General features: G+C 39.3%; 1 protein-coding gene across 2 annotated transcripts; it reads left to right on the forward strand.

Moving 5' to 3' along the window:
• The first annotated feature begins 277 nt into the window (after window positions 1–277).
• Window positions 278–8,928, forward strand: LOC131245165 (uncharacterized). 2 transcript variants are annotated; one of them, XM_058244435.1, is made up of 9 exons: window positions 298–456; window positions 3,443–3,527; window positions 3,662–3,800; window positions 3,889–3,985; window positions 4,064–4,146; window positions 6,164–6,227; window positions 6,341–6,458; window positions 7,394–7,548; window positions 8,650–8,928. In XM_058244435.1, coding segments are annotated over exons 2-9 (738 nt in total). In that variant the 5' UTR covers window positions 298–456; window positions 3,443–3,526; the 3' UTR covers window positions 8,731–8,928. The 2 variants fall into 2 exon arrangements, with proteins under 2 accessions (XP_058100417.1, XP_058100418.1); XM_058244434.1 differs by lacking the exon at window positions 3,443–3,527 and having other exon boundaries at window positions 278–456; window positions 3,658–3,800.
• The last annotated feature ends 1,151 nt before the right edge of the window (window positions 8,929–10,079 follow it).

Here is a 10,079-nt window from a genome sequence, read left to right on the forward strand (position 1 = left end):
AAGAACATTAAAAACTTATCTAATCCACAAAAATCTAATTTAGAATTTTTAGGAACGAATTTACACAGTTCCCTATGATTTGGCCTATATAAAATTGAATTTATTTTATTTTTAGTATCCACGGTGAAAATATGTCTGAACACCTGATGGACGGGGTGGATCTTATTTTATAATCTCTCACAAGTGATTCTCGGTTAGTCGTAGGCATGCCCTCCGAATGACTCGGCGTAAGTCAGGCGATCGCAGTCTTAAAAAGCAAGGAATGATCAACTAGCTTTCGCTCTGTTCCTTTTCTGCCCTTGAAGCTTTGATTGCAGTTGACCTCTCTCTTTCTCGCTTGAATTATCGATTTCTGCAAATACAGCCGTCTTTCTTCGAAATAATCTGCAGCCTTTAATGCGATCAACCACGAGATTCTCTGCGTGTTTGATTCCGAGGAGTTCAAGAGATTCCACGGTTTGTTCTTTCTTCTGTTTTTTGTTTTTCTTTCCTTTTTATTCCCTGGGGTGCGTTTGGATGCACTATCGAATTGAATTGCAAAAATTAGTGCAATAACGTTGAAATTTGAAATGGCCAAATTGCTTAGAATTCATTATAGTAAGGGACTTAGCTTCCAATTAGGCTTGAAAGGAATGTGCTAGTGATTCACTTAATATCGTTCATCCAAAAGCAGCCTTCGGATATTGATTGAATTCGAATTTGTCGTGAATAGATTTTTTCTTTCTTTTTTTAGTAACTTGTAATGGGTTTTTGTTGAGTGGAATCTTATGATCCCTGGCATGCCGATGTGTTGAGAATACATGCTCCTCGAGTCTGTACAATGGGGCCATGGTACTGTGATTTGGACAGTTGATGTGTTGGGCCCCACAGTGGATGGACCACGCTTCGGAAATCTCCTCGGCGAGATAAAATCCAACAATTCAACTGGTGGTCTTCTAATAGATGGTTAAGAATAAAATAGAGCAATGGTTCACATCCAATGGAAAAATAAAAAATAAAAAATCCAAAAGATTAGATTGATAGGATCTTGCAAGAATGTTGGGGCATGCTCCATCAACTCGGGGCCCATCTTAATCGTGATCACTGAATGATGGGGCCCACTTGTATAAACTCAAGGCCGAATGATGCCATACATATCTTTGGGCGTAGGTTCATATAATCCCTTGTCTATTAAATCAATATTACAATCAAGGTTTGAAATGGGTGTGCTACATAACATATTGTTAACCACCGATGCCCTCATGTATTGCCCCGTTTCATGCTGCTTTGAGCTGTTATGGAGCCAATGCAGATGTATTGTTCATGGGCGATACTGATACTTATCGATCGATCCTTCCCGGTTTCAGACAGTACTTAAACCTTGATTACAATTGAAAGTTCTTACTTTATCCAAATTTTGCTTATATTAATGTTGGTTTTATGGGATTTGATTTTGTTAGCATGGAATGGATAGATTCGCGGTGGTGTGTTATTTTGGATCTCCTTTCACTAGAGTTGTTGTTTTTCTTCTTTTTCTTTTTTATACTGGGTTTTTAGTCACAGTCACATTTATCCATTTTTGTTTTAAAATATTTTATCTTGTTATAGTGTAGTGTATGGCTATTGTAGTTGCTTAGGCCATGTTTGGACACATGTATTCCAAGGGAAAAGAAAGGAAAAGGTAATGATTATTTCCATGAGCTCTATTGAAACATGGATTACATTTTTAGGGGTCTTGTTTGTATAGCAAGTGGAAATCTCATATTTTTGTGACAACAGTCAGCTAGTTTATGTTCCAGGGAATCCAAACAATGAAAAGGTGCAATGATTGCCTCGTGGAATCCTCCAATTTTCTTTGCTATCCAATCTCGGACTGTCACATCAATAGAAAACCGTTTTCCCATTTCCATTGATTTCCATGGAATTGGTGATATTCAAACATGCCCTTAGGGAGCATGTGAAGAAGTTGATGCATTAATATTGCTTTCAAATGTTTGTAAAGTAACACTGTGGTAGTCATTCTTGCATTCCACATGGGCTCTAGAAAGGCATTTGGTTCCTCTTTGCCAAATTTCATGCTTGAATGGCAATGGGGCTCTAATTGGTTGATTTTTTGTTTCATTGTTTTGCCTACTGATGCAGGACAATTAACCACTTGCTCTAAAAGCTCGAACTGTTAGAGCATGGCGAATTAAGAGACCTCCCTCGTGGGCCCCGCCCACCCTGAGTGTGCCCCTGCATCCCACAGGCGACTCCACTCGAGCCCGGTATGAAAATGCCCTTGCATTAATCACTCCTGTTGAGGAGTATCGAACACGAGATCTCCTGCTCTGATACCAATTTGATGCAGGACAATTAACCACTTGCTCTAAAAGCTCAAACTATTAAAGCATGGCGAATTAATTCCTTTATCCCATAGCCCAGGCCCCACATCTCATGGGTTAGGATCTCGGCCGAACCTCCCTCGTGGGCCCTAAATCACATGGGTACCGCCTCACATGGGCCGCCCACCCCGAGTGTGTCCTCGCATCCCACAGGCTACCCCACTCGAGCCCGGTGTGAAATGCACATTAATCACTCACGATGAGGAGTCTTGAATACGAGACCTGCCCCGTGGGCCCCGCCCACCTCGAGTGTGCCCCTGCATCCCACAGGCGACCCCACTCGAGCTCGGTGTGAAAATGCCCCTGCATTACCTACCGGTTCTGCTGAGGGAGGCTAATGAGATAATTCAAAGTATCATTTCAGAACAATGCATTACCTGGTTCCCAAGGGTGCATTTGGATGCACCGTCAAATTGAGTTACAATTACCGATCAAGTAAAGTGGAGTTAACCTAGTTAATTTTCTTCATTTAGCATCCAAATTGCTGGCCTGAGTTTCAAAAAGCAATTATGTCACTTTCAAGCCAGACTTGAAAGTAATGAAACTAACTGCAATTCGAGAGCTACTTCCTCATGTGAATGCTAGGCGGAGGTATCATTATTTTTTGTCATTCGTCTTCATGATTCAATTCCATTGTACGTCCAAATGGAGATCGAGTCATTGTCCTAGAAAGTCTCACCATGAACAGTCACTTAGTTCCCCAAATAAGTATTATCATAATACAGACTATATCTTTTGTATCGGAGTAAGAATGTAATAGGATAGCAACGGACTGTATTTTTGGCATGTCATGTATTCAGTTACATACGCAAAGTCTCACCATGAACAGTCACTTTGTTCCCCAAATGAGTATTATCATAATACAGACTATCTTTATATCTTTTGTATCGGAGTAAGAATGTAATAGGATAGCAACGGACTGTATTTTTGGCATGTCATGTATTCAGTTACATACGCATACAAGGTCAATCTTGTTTTTGACATGACATGTGAAATAAAAATCTCAGAAAGTGACTTTTCAACATGTTAATATTTCAAAAAATATATTTGTTTTGAGAAAGTTTTGGCATTGCTTATAGGGTGTGGAGGACGATTTCAATCTAGCCACTGGTTATATATTGTGGTTTCCTGTTTATAATGATCGGCATTGAAGCAATCAGGCAAGTAAATTTCACTGAAGTCTCAATTGTTTTTTGCACGGCAATTTAATGTTGTTTGATTTAAGAGAAGCAGTTCATTCATTATTAGATTTTATGTTTTTATTTTATAAAAAATTTGGGTTTGCTTTTTTCAGGAAGTGGAGAATGGCTTAATGGATGGCAGTCTAGGAAAAATAGAGGTTTTTCCAGACCACTTTGTAGCTTCAACACCAGAAAAGGATTGTCTTCAGAAAGAGAGTTCAACAAATTCACAACCAAGGACAGACTACTCTTCTAGGTATTGCACAGTGTCTTAGTATGCATTTGGGTTAAATTACAAAATATTCTGGAATGACTTTATAGATTTCTTTACTTTTATATTACAGGTCTCGTAGTCGTTTGTGGGCTAGAAGGGGATTAGTGAGTGCCACAGCTATGCTGAACTTGTTTAGTCCATGGAGATCTGGCAGCAACAGTGACAAGGTTTGGTCTACCGGGCTTTCCACTTCAATTGCCATTAGCGCAATATTTCATTACTGAAGTCATGCCTTTGAGTTGCAGGTTGAACTAACTGTTGCAGAACTAGAATCTCTTCGTTCGGAAATTGTTGCCGCAGAAGAGAGAGAAGCTCATCTGAAAGCCCAGTAAGATCAACTGGATGGGTTGTTTTCTGTTTCTTCCATTTGTCCATCTTTTACTGTTGGTTTTATGCTCTCTGTCATGCATATATGGTTCATATGGAGGAATCGGCACATATATTTAGTCATGCTATACTAATATGTCAAAGAAGGTTTCAAAATGGAACGAAAAGGAAGCTGGGAGAATACTTTTCTAGCTTGTTCTGTTTTCTGACTTTTGTTATCAGGCTGTCGTAATCGGTGGTTGCCATGCATGAGCCAGTTTACTGCTGGTTGGTATTAGCCTTCTACATTTTAGTAATTGTGACTAGGATGAACTATATATTGTATGTGCCGTGTCTTCACGTGGTCTACATGGGTTTCCAATTCTTGCAAGTGGGGCCCATGGTTTGGTAATCCAGGCCATCAGTCTGCCGATTCCCACCTTGGATGGACCACACCCCAAAATCTCCAAGATTAGAAGATCCCAATGATTAATCTTGGGACTTACTGAGGAGATTAGTGAGGAATAATGCATCCATGGTGGGATCCAACATACTAATGGTCTAGATTAGTGGACAATATCCCCTGCTCTTAAGAACTGAATACCCACACATGTGCTGTGCAAAGATGCTGGTCAGGCATAATGTAATTCCATGGTTCTCACTCTTACTACATCTTTTCGTGCCGACTCTTATCAGCTGAATCCAGGATAAACATTTAGCAGCCTGTCTACTGGACTATGTTATAGTTTGTTCTAATATCCCTTGTCAAATTTCTAAAATAACAAATGGAACATTTTTTTTTGAATGCTTGATCCACTACTTGATATTTTTCATCTATAATTCCTTCATAGGACTCTTAACCAGAGGTATATTTCCTTCTTATCATCGTGCTAAAATCTCACTTTGATTCCAGAGATTCAGCACATGTTTTGGATCTTGGTTTTTCACCAAAAGATCCATGTAACATTCACCTGGTTCAAGGTAAAGCATCTTTTGACAGTTGGCATTCACCTATTGGTTGGTATTAATTTGGGTTTCATTCATTTTGTTCAAGTTTGTCTCTACCTTACACCCCCGCCACCCCCCCCCCCCCCCCCCCCACTCTAGATTCTTGAATCATTGCTGATATTCATGTGAGTTCATTTTAAGTGCTTGTTTTGACATGTATTGGTCCAGGAGCCCATCAACCGAATCTGTTGAGGCTTCGGTTTATTCCTTTGTGCTTATTGCCATTCAAGTCCATATCCAACTCTTGCAGCTTAAAAACTAAAACATGTTTTAAGACTGATTCTCCTGTAGACCTTTTAATATTCCATGTTCCTAAATTCAAGCTTTTAGCGCATGTAGCCGAAGTGCACCTGATGAGGTGAATTCTCATCCAAAATTTCCAGAGTTCATGTTTTAAATCGGTAGCAGGCGTACCTGTGGGGAACTGAAATCTTGTGGTTGTTTAAGATAACCAAATCACGTGTGTATATGTTATCAGGATTCTGATGTGCCTGTGTCCAATTTCAGATGAGACAACACGATCTAGGCAGCTATTTTCAGTTACCAAAGCCTGAGATTTAGCTTGGAATGCTAAAGCATGTCATATTGAGTCTGTCGACGAAGGCGTACTGGTGATTTCTTAGTTGCAGGAACCTTCTAACCGACAGGCCGCTCTTCCTTCCTAGGCATTTACAGTTTCTAACATTTTGAATTGGAATATTCCTCTCTTCTGCACCAGAAACTGCTCCTACTTCCCTCACTCATCGTGCGCCTATAGTCAATTTAATGCACTTGGGTAGTTTGCTTCATATTGTTTATCTTTTTAATTAATTCTAATTTCCCTATATTAATGCTTTAACATGCTGCAATGGCGGAATAATTCCACCCTTCGTTACCTCTTAGTCATTTTGCCACTCTAATGTTGCCTTGGAATAATGACAAATTCATACTCGGAACTTACCAAATACTAACTTCTTAGGTTTCAATAGTTCCACATTTTTATATGATTGATATTAATGATTCTAAAGGCTTGGAAACTTCCTCCCTTTCAGATTGGAACATCTTGACGAAGTTTTAAGGTCTGCTCGTCTTGCTGGATATTTGTATATTCGAACTGTAATGGGTTCCCATCCCTGTCTTGATTCACCTTTTTCTAATTGTAAATGTGTACACTTTCAATCTGACTGATGGTTCTCATGTTTTTTTTTTTTTCTTTTTAATTTTCATAGAGATGGACTGCCCTCCCAGGAGAACCACCACCTCTAGATGACGGGGAAGTGGATGATTGGCTTCCGCGCTTTGTTGTTCTTCATGGCTTGTGTATCTTCTTCTACCTGCATTCTATAGGTAATGGTCCTTGACAGTATCCATAAAAGGCTGCAGGTTACTGTGGTTATGAAACTTTTTCCACTTTTAAATAACTTAGGGCTTGTTTGGTAGACACCTAAAAATGAGTTCAACTCATTTTAGTTAATAGTAATTATCTATTGGAGATGATATAATTTGTTGGTTATCAAGATTATTTTTAACCCTACAAACAATCTCTAATACATAATTACTGTTAACTAAAATGAGTTGAGCTCATTTTTAGGAGTCTGCCAAATAGGCCCTTACATTTCAACTACTTTAGATTTGCCTACTCATACGATATCAAAATTTTCATTAGATGTAAGAGGGAATAAGTGTTATAGTACTTTATTAATGAGGGATGCCATTTTCTATCCTTCTACCCTGACGAGGTTTGCTTGAATAAATCCGGACATATTACAATAAGATTTATCAGGACTCATAGTCCAATTAAGAGATTTTATTTGTTGTGTTTTCACCATAGAAATTGAGAATTGTCATATGAACATGTTAGATCATTGGAAGAATACCCAGTTTCAACAGCCGATGTCCAGACGTATCGCATTGCAATATGTCGCGATGTATTCGAGCAAACCTCTACCCTGATTTGGTGAGATGGGTACCTTTTGAAATGTTCATGTTATTTACTCTCCCTCTTTTAATTGCCTTTCAAAAAAATAAAAAATAAAAATAAATAAATAAATGATAATAATAATAATAAAATCATCCTCATTTGATTCACTCCTAGTTTATCATGTAACATGGGGAAGGATTGCTTCTGTCTCCTTCTTATCTATACACATAAATCAAGGGACGCATGGTTTTTACTCTAATGGAAAGATATCTTCCACTCTTTTCTTTCATCAGCATGCCCATTGTCTTTTGTAACCTGTACATTTCTATTGACTTGTGAATTTACAATATGTTCCATGCAGACCTAAGTCCACAAGATTCCACTCTATTGTCCGATGTTGTTGAGGTAGGGCCATTGCCCAGCTTCTTACAAGAAGATCAACAACTACGCTATTCATTTTATATCTTGACTCGTCAAGGACTGCGATTGGAATGCTCGAGTGTTTCTAAAATGCAGGTAATTTCTTTCCCATGCATACCATTTTGTTCTTATCCTGCCTTGCCAGTTTATTTTTCATTTTTTGTTTTCAACGGGTCTTGAATGAAGTTGGGAAGAATGGCATGCCACTAGTCCAAACTCCAAAGTGCCTGTTTGGATGACACCCTTGCATTAAAGGGAATGATTTCTGGCCGCAATTGCGATGATACCATCAAGAATGTAGCTCTCAGCTTGTCCCCAAAAATGATTTGGGGAGGTGGTGTTTTTCTGCCATTGCACACACTTGCCTATGTGTTGCACCTGTACAAGATCAAACTGTCCATTAGATGTGGCGTCACATAATGATACCCTCAATAAAATAAATCAGCTCCATCTGCTCTTTAGCTGGGCCACGAGAGGAAAGTAAATTTGAACCGTCGGCCGACTTCCCAAACAGGCACAAACACATTTGCAGTGCCCATCAGTTAGAAATGAGAAGGAATTGTCTTTGGTTGTCATCGAAACAGATGCTAAGCCGATGAGATTAACTTTGTTCATAGAACGTGTAATAGGAAATCGTCTGCACAATGATTTTTTACCAATATTGAATACTCTCAGGTCACGTTTTTAGGCGTGAGAAGAAAAATCTAGATAGTTGGGAAAATACTGTCTGGAATCAGTTGCCCGATAAACTCCTCTAGGGGACTTTCGTGAACAACGGAATAACAGCATGTGGGGCCAGATTTCTATGATGCATGGCATAAGGATGTATATGCCAATCCTGAATGTCCAGATCATGGGGCCCTATTTTGGGTCGAGCATATTTCATAAACCACACTCATGGGATGATCCTAACCATGCCACTGGTGGCCAACAACTGTACAGTTAGAATGAAAACAGTTATAGCTGTCCAATTTAAGTAGTTTGCCCCATCCATGGTAGGTCCCGCCATTTGGACTGTATGGATTGGTGTCCATGTATGCAATATGTATGGTGGTTGGTGGATGAATTGAGAAATATGCTGGAGGCCTTTATTTAGTTCAAGTAGCCGAGTTTAATCCTCGCCATTCCTGAAAGCCCGTGTTCTCTCTCTTACATTCTTTTCTTGTTTTATGATTTGCTACTGGTGTGATTTTTCAGGTGGATTCCTGGTTGACAACATTGCAGGTTGACTGTTGTTTTGGATCCGATGCAGCCCTCAAGGATGAGATCAAATCATAGTATGCCTTCATGGAATACGTTGTAACCTGTAAATATATTAATATGCTACATAAGATCATTTTAAATGAATTAATGTAGTATAACACCATTGCTTAGGAGCTTTTGACAGGATTATTTCTGGGCTGTGGCTGACATGGTGGGCCCTGCCAGATGAACCGTTGAAGCAACGACCACGTTAATGAAATACTCTTCCCACGAGTCTTGCTTGTTTTCTCCTTCTTATTCTATCCCTGTTCTTGAATATGGTAAGTATCTGATTTTATTTTATTTTTTAATATCGTGATAATAATTTTTAATTTATTGGCTACATCCGGATGTAGGGTACGGCCCATTTTTGGTGTTAGAATTGTTTGTCTACTTTTGCCCCTGAAATTTTTTATTTTTTATTATTATTATTTACGCACGCACACACATCCCCACACACTCACGCTAGTGGAATTTCACCGCCTATGGGTACTTGAACCCTTGACCAGGTGTTGAAACTCCCGAGAGTCTACCACCAGAGCAGGTGTTGAAATTATTATCTGATTTTTATTTTTTATTTTAATATTGTGATAATAATTTTTAATTTTTGTCCAAATTAGAAATTTACACTCTGTATGAATGCCATTGACCAGAGAGAACTGATTGGCTACATCCGGATGTAGGGTCCGGCCCATTTTTTGCAGGCAACAGCACTGTAACTTGCAGTGCATGCGCCTTCTCCTGTCGGCATGCCACTTATGCAGGACATTGGTACGTAGGTCCTGTAATTAAGATGAACTTCTCCAAGATCAGGATGATCCACTCATTAGGTGGGCCACACCAGTATGTTGAGTCAGACCGTCAGTTGTCCAATGATGCCAACATGTCGCATTTCTGATGAGCAGAATGGCCTGATTTTTGGTGATCTTCATGATGGGGGTACCATTTTCGCAGCATTCATGTCTTACCCAGGTGGCATTTTGGCGGGGAAGGATGGAACTGCACCACAAGCTGTAGTATCTTGCCTCTAATTTTTTTCAAGGCAACTGACGTCCGCTACCCATGGACCCATGGTTACCATGTAGGCAGGAAAGATGGCATGGTACAAGTTGGATACCTTGCCCGTATCTGATCAGTTTTCTGAAAATAACAGATATTTTAGGGTCTTTTGGATTCATGGAATGTATGGGATTGATACAGTGTTTCCCATGAAAGTCATTTTCCGCTTTTTAGGTAGGCCTTTGTTTTAAGGAAATTGTGGGAAATACCATTTCCCACTTTCTCTGTATAAAAATAAATAAACTTACTTTTTCATTTTAATCCCTAAAAAATGCATTTTCCAACAAACACTTACATGTGTAAAGAGCCCTCAATATGCTACATTT

This window comes from Magnolia sinica, chromosome 5 (assembly GCF_029962835.1).
Source record: "Magnolia sinica isolate HGM2019 chromosome 5, MsV1, whole genome shotgun sequence".
Taxonomy (NCBI): domain Eukaryota; kingdom Viridiplantae; phylum Streptophyta; class Magnoliopsida; order Magnoliales; family Magnoliaceae; genus Magnolia; species Magnolia sinica.

Excerpts from the sequence above, each read along its gene's own strand:
- LOC131245165 (XM_058244434.1), top strand. The coding sequence starts at position 397 with ATGCGATCAACCACGAGATTCTCTGCGTGTTTGATTCCGAGGAGTTCA. Across the intron at positions 3,986-4,063 it reads CTGGCAGCAACAGTGACAAG|GTTGAACTAACTGTTGCAGA; the intron begins GTTTGGTCTACC and ends TTTGAGTTGCAG. Across the intron at positions 4,147-6,163 it reads GAAGCTCATCTGAAAGCCCA|ATTGGAACATCTTGACGAAG; the intron begins GTAAGATCAACT and ends CCTCCCTTTCAG.